The following is a 20,072-nucleotide window of genomic DNA, read 5'->3' as shown; positions in this document are numbered from 1 at the left end:
TTGTGCAGGGATATTGAGATGTGTAAACATAGTCCCATTTCTCAGAGAGAGTAATTTCTTCTAGGGGTGAGAAATGTACTTAACTATAAGAAAAGCACTTATTGTAAGGTAGAATACAGTAAGTGCTTTGACAGGTATAAGCAAAATGACACTATGTAGAGTTAGTTATAGTATCCTCTTTTTAAAATGTGATCTTTAGGTAAATCAGATACAGAATGATTCTCAGTTATTACTATATAATATGTTAACTATTATACAATGCAATAAATGTATTAGAAAAAATAATATTGTGAATAGAATTGCATTGACATAACAGTAATAATCAAATACATTTTTGGAGAGATTTTCAAAAAAAACAAACCTGTACACTCTGAAACTCTCTCATGCCCTTTACTTGACCTAGCTAGTATCAGTTATAATGATTCTTGAACTTGCATTGTATTGTCTCAACTTGAAACTATGACCTACCCTAATATACTATGGATGTTTGTGGCATTTCTTTTTACCCGGTTCAGTGACTGCTACTACCAAATATCCACAGTGATATAGAAGACAAAGAGTGGGCTTTGGTAATTTGCACATTGCACCCCTGATCTTGGTAAGGATAGACCTTAGGCCCTAACCATTTTTGAACTGAGGGAGCACATATTTCTATGATGCTTTTTTCCCCATGTGTACCTTAATTGGACATTTGCAGCAAAATGTAATATTCAGCCACCCTATTTCCCTTAGCTACTCTTTGTATTTGTTTATTTAGTTTAGTTCATTCTTTATGAATTCTCTTCCCCATGTACCAAGAGTGTTATTACTTCTAATCTTTTTTATTAAGATAAAGAAAGATTGGGATCAAATAATAGCAATAGTTTTTCAGGTTACATTTAAACCTGCTAGTTGTTTTTAGGAGACCATCTTAAAAAGTAATTTTTTAGTGTAAAACTTTATTTTAAATCATGAACCTTTGCCAATGATTTTTCCTGTTAACAGCCGATATTCTTAAAAGCAGAGCTCAAGTGACACTTGCCATACGTGGATCACTATCCATTAGCCTCTCCTGTGCTGAAGGCTTTGCTCACTAAACTAATGAGAGATTGTGTAGCCAAACATGAGAGCTAACAGTTTTCATTAGAGAAAAAGGGCAACCCTTTTAGTTTGGATTATAGCATATTCCTACAGTTCTCTCTCTGGCTGTTATGTGGAAAAATGAGGTCTCGATTACCATTCTTAAAGATGATTTTTTTCTTGAGAAGAGGGAAGAGAGCAAGAACAACAACATAACAAACAAACAAACCACACACACACACACACACACACGCACACATACATACACACAGTGGGACAGGATACCAAGAGGCTGGTGACTTGACTGTAACTCTACACAGGTTTTAGGCTCATCCTTGAAATGGAGCCTACATACAATGAACAATATATAATATAGACAAAGCAAATGCTTTTTTGGGTATAGGACAGTATAGGAATAGACAGGTAATATAACGATGAACCTGTGTTAATCTCCTTTGATTAAAGACGTGTAATTTCCTTTAACGTTAAGGACTCTAATTTGTGTAATACATAATGAGAAAACAAAACCACATTCTTCAGAACACTAACTAGAAGGGAAACTCACAAAATGAAGGGTTGAAAATGAATCTGAATTTTCAAAGTCAGGAGAGTTTAGTATAACATATTACTGGAAAAAAAGATAGAGGAAATTGTTACCTTTGCCACCACTCTTCAAATTTTAAATGATAAATTATCATCTCTCGTGGGGGAAATAAATATCTAGTGAAATTATTCATCTGATATTTGACAACCAGGTACTTATTATTTAGTTTGTCATTCATAGGGAGCTGCATAGCTCCCCATTTCATCTATTTCAAGTTTTAATAACACTCAAAGATAATTTTTTATTATTCTTGGGTGAGATTTATTGATATACAGATGTCTCTCCCTACTCTCATACCTGTTGCAGATGAGTTTTTCTCAGCTTCTTTGCTGAATATCATCACTGGAGAACGCTTTTGTTATCATTTTTGTTTTCTGGCTTGTTGTAATGTAATATCAGAAGAATAGGTAGAGAGATGTGCATGAGTAAAGACACCATTATTCCTACAAGATGATTATATTTGTGTGTGTGTGTGTGTGTGTGTGTAGCATACTGAAGAATGATAAAGTAGGTGAGACTAAAAAAGTCAGAGAGTCTAAGTTGATGTACATAAGGAGCTTAGAAGAAGGGGTTGGGGAGTTGTAAAGACTTGCTGAATGAAAACCTTTGGAGTAACTATTGTGTATATAAGATTTCAAAACAAATGGAGGGAATGTTGACATGTCACCTGGAATAGAGTCCTATAAAAATTATAAGCTAGGTATTTCTGCTAAAATTCTGTCTGGTTGTTGGACTCTCTCCAAAAAAATGGAGTTTCATTTTATATTATATTCAACCAAAGTTCCTAAACTTCCATTTATTCCTTTTAGTACTTCTGTTTGGTACTATTCATTCAACATTTAACAAATATTGCATATTTCCTGAGTACCAATGGCCATTCTTGGCACTGTGCAGTCAAGGCAAGCAAAGTCCTTGCTCTTGTGGACAATCTTCAAAATAATAACAATTTTTTAAAAATAAAACAAAAAAACTAGTTGTAACGCAAGTAAACAAACAGAATTGTGATAAATCCTATGAATCAAACAAATAGGGTGGTGAGATAGAGAATTGTAGGAGGAAGCCTACTTTTTATAAGATGGTCACAGAATGTTTTTCTGAGTAGATAAGATTTAAAATTAAGACCTGAAATGTAAGAATTTAGCTATGCCAAGTATAGGAAAGAGAGTGTTCTAGGTAAGACAGAAGAGCTTGCACAGGGAACTGAGGTATTCAGTATCTTGTTTTTAGTTCGGTTCAAGGGATTGAATGAAATCCAGTGTGGCAGGAATACCATGGATAAAGTCTAGTAGCATGAGATGAGTTTGGCTCTGTGGTCAAGGAACATATTTTACTGGGTTTTTGTAGCTCATGGTAAAGACTGAGCACCTTGGACAGCTATGAGGGGATTTAAAGCTAAAGAGAAACATGATCAGATTTACATTTTAAAAAATGTGAATGTCTTGTAAAAGGCCAGGGTGAATACTGAGACCAATAGGAGGCTGTTTATAGTTGGAAGCGATGATTGTAGCTTAGACTAGAAGAAGTAAAGTGAAAATAGAAGTGAACAGGTTTGAAATACATTTAAGAGGTAGAATTACCAAGATTTGCTGATGGGGTGGGGAATCATTTGGTCTGGCCCTGCCAAGACAACCGCAGGCAGGACTCAAAATTCAATAAATCTAGGAGCTTTTTTCATAGCTAATTTTGAAGTTGATAATTTTGTATGGCCCGTGAATGATGTTATCAATATCTAAATGGCCCTTGGCACAAAAAAGGTTCCCCACCTCTGGTTTAGATAGAGGATTTCAAAGAAGAATAAAATAGAGAACAAATTCTGTGTTTTAATGGTTTGAACAAAAGAATAGAATCATTTCACAAGGTCAGGAAGATGGAAGTTGAAGGAGGTGAGGAGCCTAAATCTCTCTTTGTGAGCTTTTTTCTGTTCTGGATTTCATCATGGCCTATTTATATAGGGCTTACTTTAAAAATAATCCAGTAGGTAGGCTGCTTTCTTTTCATGTTCCAGTTTATCAGTAATCACCTGAAAATGTGTTCCCCTGACCTGGCATAGTGCTTCAGCTATGGTTCTGATCAGTAATGAATTTGGTAAGACTACCATTTCCTACACTCTTGATGAAATGCTTGATACAGCGTAGTATAAGGTCATCACACAATAAACTTTTAATTAATTTACTATTAAATAAAATATTTTAGTCTTATTGTTCAGGTTTTTAAATTACGTTATGTATTACAATGATTAAATGAATTTTTCCCACCTGCAATATTTATTCCTATGAAAGTTCACCTGTTTAATTTGACCCATTGCTCCAGTCTATTGATAATATTTTAAATTTCTGTCTAGTGTTAACCAATGTGGTTCTTTTACTACCTCACATAAAAATTTGATAAGCATTTCCTTTATATTTTTATTCAAATCATGCATATAAGTGTTGGTCAGGAGAGGACTACAAACAGGACCACCTATCAAGGTGCTGGAGAGCTCCCTTCAGATTGGCATCATTCTATTAATCTTTCTCTTTTCCAAGTGATGACTCAGTGTCTCTGATCTCCACCTAATTGTATAGTCTTTTCATAAGTAGTAAAAGCATTTATCAAATACTGCTGAAATTAAGGTTTCTCATATTAAAGAGATTTGTACCTGAATTAATTTTGACCCTGTTAAAAATGAAATTATTGGTTCGTTGTCAACTTATACTACTCCCTGCTGATTATTCCATTTCTAGATGCTACCAAACATCCTTAAAGTGTTTCCTCCAAACATTGAGTACCAGTGATTGTTTTAAGGTACTTTAGTTAACAATATAATTTCTGTTATTGAAAACAAGATATTTACTTGATTTGTTCGAAGCTTCTGATAACTTTTTCTTTTCCATGATTTCAAAAGTCAGTCCATAAGTGGGCACACCCTTCTGTTTCCTTCTTCAGTACATATAACAGAAAAGCTCATTTTCTGTACGTTAACAGCTGTGTAAGCCTTAGTTTATGTAGGACTTTAGACTCTGATCACCTTCCTATAAATTTGTTTCACTGTCACATATGCACCCTTTGTTATGAATTCTTTTATAAAAGCCAAGGAAGGGAAAATTATTTTAAATGATGACAAATGGTGATGTGTATCAATAAGGATAAGTGGGAGAACTAAAGAAAATCTATTTCTAAAAAGGAACTATTTCTTTAATTTGGGGACTTTCAAATTTTATGATTCTGTAAATTAACTAACTGTGTTTGTGATAGAGAGTAGATACTCAGATTTTTAAAAATATTTTTTTATTTATTTTAGAGAGGAAGGGAGAAGGAGAGGAGAGAGAGAGAGAGAAGCATCTATGAGAGAGAAACATCAATTGGCTGCCGCCTGCACACCCGCTACCAGGGATCCAGCCCACAGCCTGGGCATGTGCCCTGACCAGGAATCGAGCCTGTGACCTTGGCACATGGGTTAATGCTCAACTACTGAGCCACAATGGCTGAGCAGATACTCAGATTTGACAGATTGATTGATACATACTTTTAATTTTTATTTTTAGTATTTTTACTCTATCAGGGGAAGGTAAAGACTAAGTACTAATAGAAATAGAATTGTTGAACATATCCTTATATTCCACTTTTATTATTTTCTCAAGCAGAATATAAGCGTGAGATTAGAAGAAAGGATCCATTTCTGTGGTTGAAATAAAATTTGAGGTGATTTTTAATATATGATAAATTACATTGTTAGGAAGGAGAGACAGAGATTACTAAAATGGGGGAAAATTTTTAGAAGTAAGAAGATACAAGAATGATGACAACTTGAAGAGTTAAAATGATGTATTTTGAACAGGACTGATGGGCAAATTTGAGGTTGCAAAAGTATTTGGAATTGATTGTTACAGATTTTGTTGCAAAACAGTTGTCTGCATTTTTTGTCATACTTTGTTTGAAAGAAAGAATTGACCACAGAGGAAAATAGAAACATTATTTAAATTCATATTTTGATAATGTGTTGATATTGTGTATTATATTAAAATTATTCTTGGCAACTGTAAGAAAATTTTCAAACTATAAAAAGACTATATGAGCTCAAAAGTACTACTTATTTGCTTTTCTAGCAAAAAGTATATTTTTATCATGTAAATATTGAAAAGAAATTTTGTTGTGTAAGAATTGATTAATGAAAAGTTCTTTTAGTGAAGAACAAAAACTGAGATTTAGTCTAAGACCATTTAGTACCTGCCCTGAGCATTCAAATACTCTTGCACAGTGAATCACCACATAGAGACAAATAATTCTCAATAAATAAATTAGAGAACATCACACACAGAGTTTAAAAGATAGAAAGAATCTCAAGGATATTTAAATAAATATATCTCTGTTGTATGGTATAGTGATTTGGGCAGAAAATTGTAAATACAGGGGACTAAGACACATATCTAAGTGTCTCTGCTAAACTGTAGAATAAAGGATGTTTGTAAAAGTGGAGGTCAAGGTAGGGGAAATATGTTGATGAGTTCTCTATTTCAAACTTTTATCAGCTATCACATATTAGAGAGTTTATATGAATTTCCTCTCAATGGATGAAGATGGTGCTAGTCACCAAAACTAGAAGAAATTATTAGTAGGTTTGGAGGAATGAGATAACTTCAGTGCTCTTGAGTATAAGATGTCTGTGCCATTTTCTAGGTGAAAGAGCTTAGCTCATGGTTGTTATAAGTATTACATAAATTAATATCTGTATGGAGCTTTAAAACAATGACAAATGATAAGCACTATACAAGTATTCCATAAACAAATATATAAAAGCAAACACCTCAGAAAGGAGAACTGTTTGAAGGTATATATTTTGAGTCTTCAGAATTAAGATCAGTGGTTCTTGTCAAGGAAAGCATAATGTCCTGGGAAGGTTGTTCAAAATACACGTGTATATCCCCTCCCAAGATTCTGAATTTTTTCTGTGGCATACTGTTATTGATTGCCTACTAATATCTGTCTTCTTTTTTTTTTTTTTTTTTTTTGGTAAGAGATCCTCAATTTTACTTTAGGCAGCAAAGTACCTAGCAAGAAGGCCATATTTCTCATGCTCTTCTTTGTACTTATGGGTGGCCAATGAGACTTAGGCTAAAGTTATTTGGAAGGACCTCTTGGAAAGTTTATTAAGACACATGGCCTGTCTTTTATCATTTTACCCTTTTTTTCCATATTGCTGACTAAACACACACATTGTGTTTGGAGCTCTAGTAACTATCTTGACTCGAGTCAGCATTGAGTATAGAAGCCATATAGATGCAGTAAGATAGATGTGACAAATTTTGAAAGAGCCTGGGTTCCTGATGACCTGGTGGATCCTCTGAATCACTTCTGGATGGACTATGAAGAGAAAAAGGGATAACACAATACTAATTATTAAAACATTCCCAACCACTTTACAGACATTGCCTAGTTTACATCTGAGAGTGGCCCATTCTCTACGGAGCTCCTTTATATTTTGTTACTCCTCCCACACATATCCCATTCATTTGAACTTTTAAGACTTGTGGTAATTCTAGTCCCATTTCTCTTTCTTCCTTTGTTACTATCTTTTAGTGTTCTGTGAAATAATTTTTCCTGTCCTTTCTTACTCTGAAATTTCCTTTAGGCTTTTTGGGCAACACTAAACAGTTAACACTTCTCTGTTTATTCCTTATTTCCCCACTCCGCTAGTTCTTTTAATTATGGCATCCTCCTGAAATGTCCCCTTTTTGCTTAATGTCTCTTAGAGCATTGTCAAAAGTATATCATTAACTCTTAATAGAAAAACAGTGCTGCAGAATCACATACAATGGAGTTCTTTTCACCTTTCCTAACTCTGGCTTGTCTCACAGGTTTTGTGGTTGTTTTAAAATGCAAATAGATGTTTAACACATGTGAGAATTCTTAGAGAACTAAAATATATATGAGATTATCATTGGTGACAACACTTTTATTTTGTTTCCACAGAATATTCATTCTCCTGTTTATTTAGAAAATACAGGTAAACAGAGAAAACATGTTTCCTCTCTTTTATATGAATTAAAGACAAAAGATATTGGCAAAAAAACAAGACATCTAATTGAAAAAGGTTAGTCGTATGAATTTTTGAAATATTTTATTTTATTTATTTATTTTATTTTTTAATTTTTAAAATATTTTTATTAAAAAGTTTTTATTAAAATTATTGCAGATGTTCCCCTCCCCCCCTTTGCCCACTTCTACCCAACCCTCTCTTCCCCTCCCTTGGTTTTCACCAAACCATTGTCTGTGTCCATGGGGTATGCATATATGTTCTTTAGCTAATCCCTTTACCTTCTTTATCCAGTCACCCCACTCCTCCCCTCTGCACAGGCCAGTCTGTTCCATGTATCCATGCTTCTGGTTCCATTTTGTTCATCCGTTTATTTTGTTCATTAGATTCAACATATCAGTGAGATCATATGGTATTTGTCTTTCTCTGACTGGCTTATTTTGCTTAGCATAATACTCTCCAGGTTTATCCATGCTGTTGCAAATGGTAAGTGTTCATTCCTTTTTACAGCTCTGTAGTATTCCATTGTGTAAATGTACCGTATCTATTTTATCCACTCATCTGTTGCTAGGCACTTGGGATGTTTTCAAATCTTGGCTATTATAAATAATGCTGCTATAAACATAGGGATGCATGTATTCTTTCTGATTGGTGTATTGGGATTCTTAGGATATATTCCCAGAAGTGGGATCACTGGGTCAAAAGGCAGTTCCATTTTTATGAATAAATTTTGATAAAGAATAATTAAATTCTTTAGGAATTGGGCATGTTAATTTTCAACTATAAATATATGACTCCATGAAATGTAAGTTAAGCATTCTGGATAAAATACCCATTTCTCATTTAACATTTTATAAATATACAGATTAGAAAGTTATAAATTCTTCCTAATACACATGCTTACATGTCTCCTCCTCTATTATTCCATATAATTATATATCACTATTTGGGCATTAACTAATATTTAATGTTTTAATTTTTATGACTATGTAAACACTACTCACAGTTGAGCCACACAATATATTAGGAATATATTTCCTTCCTTACACTAGTTTTTTTTTTTTTAAACTTGATTGAAAATCTGATACCACTACTATCCCCAAGTGCATTATATATTTTTTTCAAGATATTTCTCCTAGAGCTTTTCATTTTGCTGATTTCTTCAGAACTGCTTCCTGTCTAAACCTAATCTTAATGGCTATCGTATCTTCAACTGTGATCTTAAGAATTTGTCTCTATGCTGTGTTGGGACCCTTGTTTCCAGTATTCTGTATCTTTTTCATTCTTGGTTTATTTTATTATTTTAATGCAGTGTCTTCTTCATAGCTTATTGAGAAATTATACATGGGAGGTAAATTTTTAAAACCTTGAAAGTCTATGCTACGCTTATATTTGGTTGATGATTTGACTGAGTAGAACTTCCTTCAGAATTTTTTTAATTGCTTTATTTTCTTCTAGCTTCCAGTGTTACCTTTGAAATGTATATTGCCATTTGGTTTTTAGTTTGTTGTATATGAACATCTGTTTATTATTTTCCCTCCTGACTGGAAACTTTTAGCATTTTTTGCTTTATAACAGCTGTTCTGCAATTTCACAGTGATTTGTGTCATTGCTATTTGTTTGTTACCTAAGGTGGATTTTCTTTCCACTTAATTTATTGTGGCTTTTCAATCTGAAAATATCCCTCAGTTCTAGGTATTTCTCTTGTATTACTTTGTATGGTAAAATATGTGTAACAAAAACTTACCATTTTAACAGTTTTTAACTTCACATTCAGTATATTAATGCTATTGTGCAGCCATCATCTCTTTTTCTCTTGGTCTTTCTAGCTAAGGTTGTTGATCTTGTTTATCTTCTTGAAGAACCAAACCTTGTTTTCATTTATTTTCTCTGTTGTTTTTATATTTTGTTTCTGTCTCCTCTAATATTTATTATTTCCTTTCTTCTGCTAGCTTTGAGTTGAGTTTGTTTTATTGAAGGACGTGTGGTACAGGGTTTCTTAAGAAGACTCATCCAATATTCTGTCTGTGATACCTGAGTAACTGCCATTGTTCTCAGCAAAGCTTGATAGAGCTTTTATCTTCCAGTTTTCAGTCAGGTATCATCCTTTGTCCTTAACTGTGCCTGATGTTCCTGAATCAAGAATCTCTTTGGTTTAACTTCTCCAAAGGGTGAATCTTTAGTCTCCTATCAGGACATAGGAGTGTAGGAGCCACCTGGTTATTAGTGGTAGCCAAAGTGTCTGTTGATGTATTTATGCCTCTAACAGTCCTTTGAACCATGCTTCTAATTCCCCACCTCTTTAGTGTCCTACATTGTGAATCAGATTTCTTCTTTTTTGCTTCCCTGCATCAAATCTTAAATTTCAACTTTACATTGTCTTGTTAGTTACCTTTCATCTATTAGCTTTCTAGCTTGCAAATGTTTTTTGTGTCACTGCTATTTTCTGCCTTTCTTTTCTCATTGTCATTGCATGTTTATTTTTGTTTTTTGATCATGGTATTGAGGGAGAAAAAGAACTATGTTTAAACTATTTAATCTATTTAAACTGAAGCCTATGTTAATATTTTAAGTTAAGCTGACTTGTATCCACATTTTATATTAAATATGTGGTAGAAAGGAAAAGTAGAAAGGAAAAAAGGAGGGAGTAGGGTGTTTGGGGACACCTGTCCTGTTCTAATCAAGGGGTATCTAAACCCCTGGAACAGCACTCAAATCAGGTGGAGTCCTGATAGACTTCCCTTTTGAGTATGTGCTTTGTACAGCCACAAGCAATGGATCATGAACATTTAAGTGCATTAGCCTCCCTAGTGCTAGATAATGTCATGTTGTAACATTTAATTTAATTTATTATATCTGTGTTGCAGATGAAGAAAGTGAATTTAAAAAGCTAAGATAATTTATCCAAGGTCAGATAATCCAGAAGTGCCAGAGCTGGTACTATTTCCAGGCCCTGTTTCCTCATTCAAAGTCTAGTGCCCTTTCTATTTAACCATGATGCCTCCTGAGGACTGTAAATGTATTGCTATGTAATAATTAAATCATATACATAGGAATATGGTTGTATTAGATTAAGCTATCTGAATCTATGAAATCTAAAACACTGTCATACCCAGTGTTATTTTAAATATTGTGCAACCACCACTTTATATAAAATTCTATTATTTCCCATTTTTAAAAAATATTTCTGATGTTAAAAAAGCCATTGGAGCTGAAAAGTATCTTACTTATGTAAAATCATTAGAAGAATTAGAGTAAAAATAACATTTTCCTCATTGTTTTTTCATTTAACGAACAGCAGATTACCTTATACTTGCTTTAGAAAATGGCTGATTTTGGCTCAGCAATTGAGCATCGACCTGTGAACCCAGGAGATCAAGACTCCATTTCTGGTCAGGGTCAGGGCACATGCCTGGGTTGTGGGCTTGACCCCAGTGGGAGGCATGTGGGAGGCAGCCAGTCAGTGACTCATCATTGATGTTTCTATCTCTCCCTTTCCTTTCTTCTGTCTGAAATCAATTAAAAAAAAAAAAAAAAGGTTGATTTTAAAAGCAAACAAATTGTACTAATTTTGCTTGAACAGATTATTATGATTATGATTATGATTATTATGGTATGAGTTTTTATCAATTCAGTATTAAAAACTACTTTTATTTTCTTTTGACAAGTATTTCTGTTACTTTTTAAATATAGATATTGTATCATTCTATTTAGGATTATTTTCATTCACTTTACTAACTTGTACATATTAGCCTATATTCAAAGTCATAGCATGAAAAATACCTTTTCTTCTTAGAAGTATCTCTCCTTCCTTTAATATAATGTTATTTGTTTCAGAATAATTAGTATTATTTATTTCTCTGATTGTTCTTAAATATGGGGTCAATCAAACTTTGTTTGGAAGATTAGGTAGTTTGACACTCTCTTTCTTCTCCCATGTAGTTAATATTAAGTAATAGCATTGTGTTTGAGTTGCAGACCCTTTCTGGACTACTTACTTATTTCCCCTTACTTGTAAGATGAGCAATGCCTGGAGTACTGAGTGAGAAGAGTGCTGGAACAGTCTCTTAAGAAGTAGCCTCTTATCACTTTCCTGGTCTTCATAAGGAGAATCCTTTTCAATCCTGGCTTCTACATTTTCCTTGGTGTTTGCTAAAACTTAGTTAATAAATGCTAAGTCCATTAGATTGAACTCTTCATTGTTATTCCAATATTCTGTTTCCTTGCTGATTTTTCTTTTGTCTGCTTAACCAAGAAGTGAGAAAGATATATTGAATATTACTACATAATTGTGGATTTGTTGACTTCTCCCTAATTTTATCAAGTTTTGTTTATTACATCTTGAAGTGATTTTATTATGGATCTACATAATTGTTATTGTTACATAATTTTGGTGAATCGATCCTTTTAACATTATGTATTCATCCTCTTTATCCATAATAATGTTTTTTTCTCAGACTCTGTTTTATCTGATATTAGTGTAATTGTACTGTGTGTTAGTTATAATTTTCCTAATATATTTTTCATCTTTTTACTTTTGACCTTTTGCTTTATACATGTATCATGAAACAGCAAGTGGCTGGGCCAGCTCATTTAGCCCATTTGTATATATTATATTCATTGAAAGAGTTGGGCCTATTTCTGTCTTCTTTGTCTTTGTCCAGTTTGTTCTACTTTTTCTGTTTCTGTATTCCTCTTTCTTGTCTTTTCATTATTGACACCTATATTTCCCCCTTTCCTCTGAGTTTTTATTTTGAACTAATTTCAAATGACAAAAAAAGTTACACAAGTTACAAATTATTTCTGACTTTTCTTTGCCCGTTCTCCAAATGCTATTATCTTGTATAATCACAGTACAGTTATAAAAACCAGGAAGTCAGCATCGAGACAGTACCATTACTTACCTACAACCCATATTCATGTGCGGCCCATTATCTGACTAAGGTCTTTCCTCTTGTCTAAGACCCAGTCTTACCATCTGAGTTTTAATTTTGTCATTATGTGTATACTTTTTCTATTCTGTTTATTTTGTTTTAGCTTTTTTGAAAAAAGATGTAAAAAATAGCAAATCTTACCAAATTATTTGATCAGCCTTACTTTCAATATCATTTGCACCATCTCCTAGATTGATTTTTCGCCTTATTTCTTCTCACTTTTCTTCAAAATTGTTTATAATGTGAGGCTATACTAAAAACATTTCACCTTTTATAAGAACATATTTTTTCCCCTCACATTTGAGCAATAAGTTAGCTAAATTTTGTCCATGTTCAAAATTTTCTTTGAATGCTTTAAAAATACTATTTTATTGTTTTATGAATTTAGTATTACTATTAAGAAATATGTCATTTTATTCCTTTTCCTTTAAAATTGTTTCTTTGTCTTTGGTGTCCTTAAATTTTACTATGACATGTATACACACACACACACACACACACACACACACACAAATACATATATATAAAAGAGAGAGAGAAAGGGAGATTTTTTTCCATTGCTTTCTTCTACTTGGCATATCTTCCATTATTTTTTCACACATTTTTTCCCTCTCCATTTTTCTCTTCTTCTGGGACACCAGTTTTACCTAAGCACTTTTACTTCTATGCTCCATATCTTTCAAAATTTGTTTTTAGATCTCTTCATCCTTCCCAGACATCTTTTGGAAGGATTTCTCCATATGATCTTTAAACTCATGAATTATTCTTCAGCAGCAGCGATTTTACTATTTATATCATCTATGTACTGAAGATTTTAACTTACTTACTTTTATTACTATTTTTTTCTCATTCTTGTTTCATATTGCTTTACTTTTCCTTTCTTTTTGGTACATTTAAATAATTATTTAAAATTCTTATTCTGACTAATTTTGCTTTCAGTAGCTCCTGTTGTCCAGATTGTTATTTTTCTCTCTCTTTTTAATTTATTTTATGTTCTAGTGTTCTTTATTACTTAGCATTATTGTGATAAACAGGTAACTGATACAAATCTTTGAAATTTCCCTTCCTTTTTAAAATATGTTTTTATTGATTTTTAGAGAGAGAGAGGAAGGGGGAGGGCTAGAGAGAAACATCGATGAGAGAGAAACGTCATTGATCGACTGCCTCCTGCATGTCCCTCACTGGGCATGTGCCCTGACCAGGAATTGAACTGGTGACCTCTTGGTTCATGGGTCAACACTTAACCACTGAGTCACACTAGCTGGACTCCCTTCCTTTTATTTATTTATTTTTATTATTATTTTTTTGTATTACTATACATGTATATTTTTATTTTTTTAATTTTTTTAAATTTTATTTTTGTTTAAAATATTACAGATGTCCCTTTTTCTCTTGATTCAGCTTTATTTTTGCCTGAAGATTATATTCCCAGAGGTATTAGACTCTGTGCTTGATAATGTGAATTGGGAAATTACCAATTCCAGACACTAGTCTGTGCCAATGCAGGTAAGTTCAAAGAGAGGAGAAGGGATGAGCTTTCTGGCAGAGATCACCAAGCTCCTCAAATAATATATTTCCATATGGTATTATCTCACCAATTTTTCATATCAGTTACTCTTCAAATCTTAGAAAGGGAGCATCTATCTAGATTGTAGTCCACCATTCATAGGCCATATTTTCATACTAGTTTTTTCTTGTCCAAATTATTCCAATAGACTCCTGGCTGATCTTTTTGCTACCAATATATTATTTAAAAAACATATATATGATTATATTACTTCCTTATTTCAACCTTTAAGTAAAAGATCATTCCTTATAGAATAAACATTTTGGTGTGGCTTTGAAGTTCTTACATTACCCTGGGGTTATGTTCCTTGTTAACTCTATGGCAATGCATGGAAGTTGTGTTTAAGAGGGGAAACAAGGAATTACTACCTTCTGTAAGGATCTCAGAATTCCTCCTCCTTACAAAGGCTAGGGCCTAGTTATATAGCACTAATAATCCTAAGAACATAGCACTGTGACTCTGCTTATATTTTTTCTCTGTCTTCTATAACACCTGGCAGTATACTGTGCCCACACAAAATATTAAGTGATCTTGAATCAGTCTTATAAATGAAGTCAATCTTTATCTGAGAGAGGTGAGCTGCATGGCAACAGTAAGTAAGGGATCAGATAGGTAGTGATTCCCCCCTCTCTTAAACACAGCTTTCATGTATTGCTATAGCATCAACAAGGGTGCAATAAAATCTTCGTATACCCTATTTATCTAATTATGTGTTTCATTTCTTAATTCATTATTTTTTTCAATGAGTTTTTAGAGAGTCACTATGTGCACCCAAGAAACAGTAGTGAACAGGTGTTCTGCAAGCTTATTTCTGAAACTTAATTTTCAAAAGTGGCACATGTTGAAAATGATAAAATTTGTATGGCACACAGGTAAACTGGATGGTTTGGGAGAGAATCTACATGGGCTGGTAAAATTTATAATAATTTTTTTATGTTATATAATTATAAGGAAAAATAGTATAGTAGGGAATATACACATATGTTTGTATTATATAATGTTTCATATGTGTATTATATAAATGAAATAGATCTCTAATATTTTAAATAAGAAACATGTTTATTACTATAAATGTGAATTTCTGTGTGAAGTTTTATGCTTAAAATAACTAGCATTTGTGAACGAAATTTAGTATTTATCTCTTATTTTTGTAGTAATTACTGAGAAATCTTTTAAATTTTATGACTTATAATTCTCGACTTTCAAAAATATACCCATATACTAATTTGATAAAATTGATTAAAAGGTATAGACTGTTCCACTGTGTAGAATACAACAAAACAGTATTCATTGAATTTGGAATATGGAGAGTCAGTAGTGACCTTGACAAAGAGCAAGTTCTGCAAAATGGCAGAGACAGGAATCATGTTGGTGAAGATTATGAGTGAATGGAAGTAAAGAAGTGAAGATATTACCAAATTATTTATTTTGAGGATTTTTTACATTTTATAATATTCATGTTCATAATAAACTCAAGGCACTGAAAGGAAGAAATCAAAGTTCTGAATAACAGAATTCTTAAATTATGATTCAATGATATTTTTAGTATTCTGAATATATTATTATATTCATAACTTGAAAATTGATTATCAATGTATGATGTATAAAGGTACATTATGATCAAAACATTTGAATAATCAAAACATTATCCCCAAAGTTAATCCTGGATATCAGAGAGCTTACAATATATAGGTTGTTAAAGTAGGGGAGGGAGGATTTGGTAAAAATCAATTAGGCAGTTACTCCTCTCTTCTTTTAAGGTAAAGGAAATTTGAATGAATGGCTATGGGTTAATATTTTTCAAAGTTGTCCAGTCTAATAACAGGCAGCTAGCTTCTACTAGGCCAGGAACTCCTTCATTACGCAAAGCATAAACATGAGCAATTATTGCCTCACAGTATGAGTTGTGGTTAGGTGGACCTATTCTCTAGATTTTTTTTTTTGAGCACTGATTCTTAATCTTTTATTTTCTTCTTTGGTCACAAATACAAGTATAATGAAATTTAAGAATATGATTTAAAAAATTAACCTCTCTTTGTTCTCAAAAATGCCCATATGAACACACATTCATTCTACTTATAATTTCAAGGGATTCATGGGTCCACTGAAGCCCTATTTATGTTCCTTAAATTAGTTGATAAGTGCAGGAATCTTATAATTTAGCTCACGAATAGGCTTTATGCTGCATCTAAAATCTCCAGAAAACATGTACCCCAATAGGTAATGGTTCTGATAGCATCAGTTACACATTTTGTATGTTTTTACAGCTTCATTCCCTAAGCAACTCTTAAGCATTAGGCACTGTATAAGATTCCCCTGAGACACATGAAACATTCCATGATTCTGAAAGAATATCAGTTAGTCCGAGTGCTATTATCACTTGTTACCATAATTCCAACTTTAAGATATCTTTCTTAAATACTGATATTTATGCAGGTAAATATAATGTGGATTAGAAATCTATCCATAACAGTAACAGATGATTTTTTAGTGTTTAATTAGAAATAACATCTCCTTATGCCATAGTATGTTTTCTTCTGATTCTTATATTGTTACTATAATGTCAGCCAGAATAATTCATAATTCATATGTTGCTGAGTGTTTCAACTCCTATATGAGACCATATTTCCCCATTCACTTTCTCACAAGGACATTTCAAGTTGGCAAAACTTTAAAAATAGTTATCAAATAATCAATACAATAATGAAAGTTGGACCCTTTGCTATTTCTACCATGATTATATGTCTCAGTTTTGCCCTGGAAAATCTCAATTAATACCTAATGTCTCAATTAATGTCCAGGTGCAATTATTAATAGCAGTTCCTCTCAGTCTTGAACAGTCTTGAACATGTCCCAGTTTGAAAGATATAATTACACAAGTTACATACCATCATTACTTTCTGTCATCCATAGCCCAATTTAATATGAATGGACGGTCAAATTAGACATACACAAATCTGAGATCTTATCCTGGTTGAAATTTTACTAATAATTTAAAAGATACAAATAATCAAGAGGCTCAAATGAAGTAGGGAGGGATCTGAGACATCAAGGCTGGATGTCCAGGTTCTCTTTTCCCTTGAAGGACATGCATCTATGGCCCAGCAAAATAAAAGAAATCTCTATTGAGGTTTATGTGTTTACCTCACACAGAGACAAGTTTGCATTAGGAATCACTTCTGTTTTATATTTCAGAGAGTTGTGTAGTTTATATGACATTCTCCAGAGAGGGTTTATTTAATATAAACAATCCTTTAGCAATGCACCAGCCTGCTAAAGGCATTCAGTAGATAAGGTCTCTTTCTGCTAGGAAATATCGTTTGTCCACTCTTCTGGAGTTTCAGTTGACCTGGGGATTAGATTAGATCACCTGCCTTTTTTTTCTTTTCCTGTGGCCATCCACCTTATAAACAGAATTGAATAATCATTGTCCACTCTTTAACTCCTTCTTCCCACCCCTCCAGCAGGTGTTGAAATTTAGAGAGTATTTTATTATACTGAGGGTTTTTTTTACTACATTTTAGATTATTACTACATATATATTTTTATCAGCTCTAGGCATTCAAAACCCAACAGTAAATAAAGCACATATAAACCTACCTTTGTGGAGCTCAGATATTAGTGGAAAGGGTGATATTACATGTTTTAGTGTAACATCTATGAGATTATGAAGTTAAAAAGCCCTGCATATAACTTGTGAATAAGGATAGGTATTATATTGTCTCATTTATATTGTCAAATTATACATGACAGCTTAACAGTTGATTGCTTTTGTTGTAAACATTATCCAAATTACCTGTTTTACTAATTATTAGCTTGTCATAAATAGATGTGTTTATCTTCTTTAACTTAAGTTAAACCTATTACCCCTTCTACTTTTATATTGCCTAATATTTTATTATTTTTTCTTTATGAAAATGATGTATCACTGCAGGTCAGATGTTTTAAAGAGACTTGATGCTTCAACAATGTTTTTTCTATTTTGTACTAACCAATGTCACCCCAATAAATTCAATTTAAGAATAAATTAATTTTAGAAAAGAAAAAAAGGAAATTAGATATATAAATACCTTGATTTATACTGAAAGGATACAGCATGCCAGACAGACATTGGAATCCTAAAAGTGTGTGTTATGTTAGTGCTTTTTTAACCCTTTATAATAAATATAGCTGGAAGATGGGTTGATCTTCTGCAGTTATATATCAAAACAGCATTTATATTTCAGATATAGTTATGAAGAAGTAAATTCAAATCCTTTACAAAAAGTACCAGCTGTTATACAAAACACATTTCTGAGAACAAAATTGCTATTTCCTATTCAGAATGTAAGGTCAAAGGGTTTATTATTTGAAGGTCATTATATCAAAGTGCCTGATCAGATTTATACAATCTTTTATTTTGCCTGCGTTGCATACTTTGTCTTGCTCTACCACATATGAGTCTGATATGAAGACTCTAAAGGAAATTTTATGGTTTCCATTGAAACACATTACATTTCCTGCCTCCAACATTTTTCTTTCAAATTTACCCAATTTATCATATCTTGCTGATTTCTCTCCACTTGTGCTTTAGGCAATTTTAACAGTGGCTTTTTCTTTTCTCCCCAATTGTTTGCTAGAATAACTGAATTTTAGTCCAGGATATAAAATAATATCAACTAAATTACTTCAGATGAGCAGTTAGAGCAGACTCATGCATATAAAACTAGAAATCTTTGTTGCTAGATTTAAAATTAAAAGCAAACAAAAATATATTTTATATCAGTATAATAGTTCACATTAGTTTAAAATTTATTTTTAATATTCTTATTACCAAGAATAAAGAGGGAGAAGAATATATTAAAATAAAAGTAAGAATAACTTGATGGGAAGAAAATAGACTTTTGAGTCAGATACATTTGGATTTATTTTGATTCTAAGCAACAATGCCGTACATTGCATTGCCCTGCTTCCCATGCAGTTATGCAGGAATTATGTGATTATTTATGTCCACTTGACTGCAATGTAGATCTGGGAGGCCATGTGTTTCATTAACATATCTGCAAGTTCCTACTGACTCACAATTGTTCTTAGATGGGAAATAGATGAATCCTAACTCGGCTAAACTACTGAAATTTCAGGGTTTTGTTTGTGATAGAAGTTAAGATTAATTATACTCTAAATACAGGAATTGATACCGTAACAAAAAAACCCAAATATGGTCTCATTTGGTGATCACATGAGAAAACTGATGTCCGAGACTGGAAAAATGGCAATCCAAGTTTTGTAGTAGCAAGTTGAAAAAGAGAGTATTGATTATAATGGACTGTGTTTGGCAAGTTAACCTAAAGAAAAACCAGCTCAGCAAAGTAGTTGGTTTTCAAGGCAACACAAAAGAGAATGGAGAGTGCAGAAATATAGGGCCTTGTATTTTTGGAAAGTTGTCCACTTCTGTTACTCCAAATAGTAAAACATGAAATTTAATGACTCTTTGAGACAAAGACCCAAACCTCTTAGTTGAAAATGATAACTCAGGGCAGAGTTTAGATTAAGTATGTGGGATTACCACCTGTTGTCCCAGATAGCTTTGTAGTCACTTCCATTAAATTTCTAGAGTAAGAGAGATTGGAAAAGGTAAGAGGAGAAAAAAAAAACAGCTCTAAGCACTGCATATAACTCCAAAGAATTTTTTTTTAATTGAGGTAAGATTGGTTTATAACCTTTCATGTTTCAGGTGTGCAACATTATAATTTGACATCTGTATACACCACATTGTGGTCACCACCAAAAGTTTAGTTTCCATGCGTCACCATGCAGTTGAGGCCCTTTACCGATTTTGCCCTCTCTGAACCCCCTTTCCCTCTGACAACCACCAGTCTGTTGTCTGCCACCATGAGTTTGTTTTTGGTTTTGTTT

At 32.8% G+C, this 20,072-nt stretch overlaps 1 protein-coding gene across 1 annotated transcript in view; it reads left to right on the top strand.

The window, feature by feature from the left end:
- Positions 1-20,072, top strand: part of LRRIQ3 (leucine rich repeats and IQ motif containing 3) — an 83,178-nt gene that overhangs the window by 45,029 nt on the left and 18,077 nt on the right. Inside the window, exon 6 of the mRNA XM_016216818.2 lies at positions 7,613-7,733. Within this exon, the coding sequence (XP_016072304.2) occupies positions 7,613-7,733 (121 nt within the window). The remainder of the gene's footprint in view (positions 1-7,612; positions 7,734-20,072) is intronic.

Source organism: Miniopterus natalensis, chromosome 9 (assembly GCF_054644295.1).
Source record: "Miniopterus natalensis isolate mMinNat1 chromosome 9, mMinNat1.hap1, whole genome shotgun sequence".
NCBI lineage: Eukaryota > Metazoa > Chordata > Mammalia > Chiroptera > Miniopteridae > Miniopterus > Miniopterus natalensis.
Note: the sequence above shows the minus strand (reverse complement) of the source record. Positions and strands in the feature narration are given on the sequence as shown.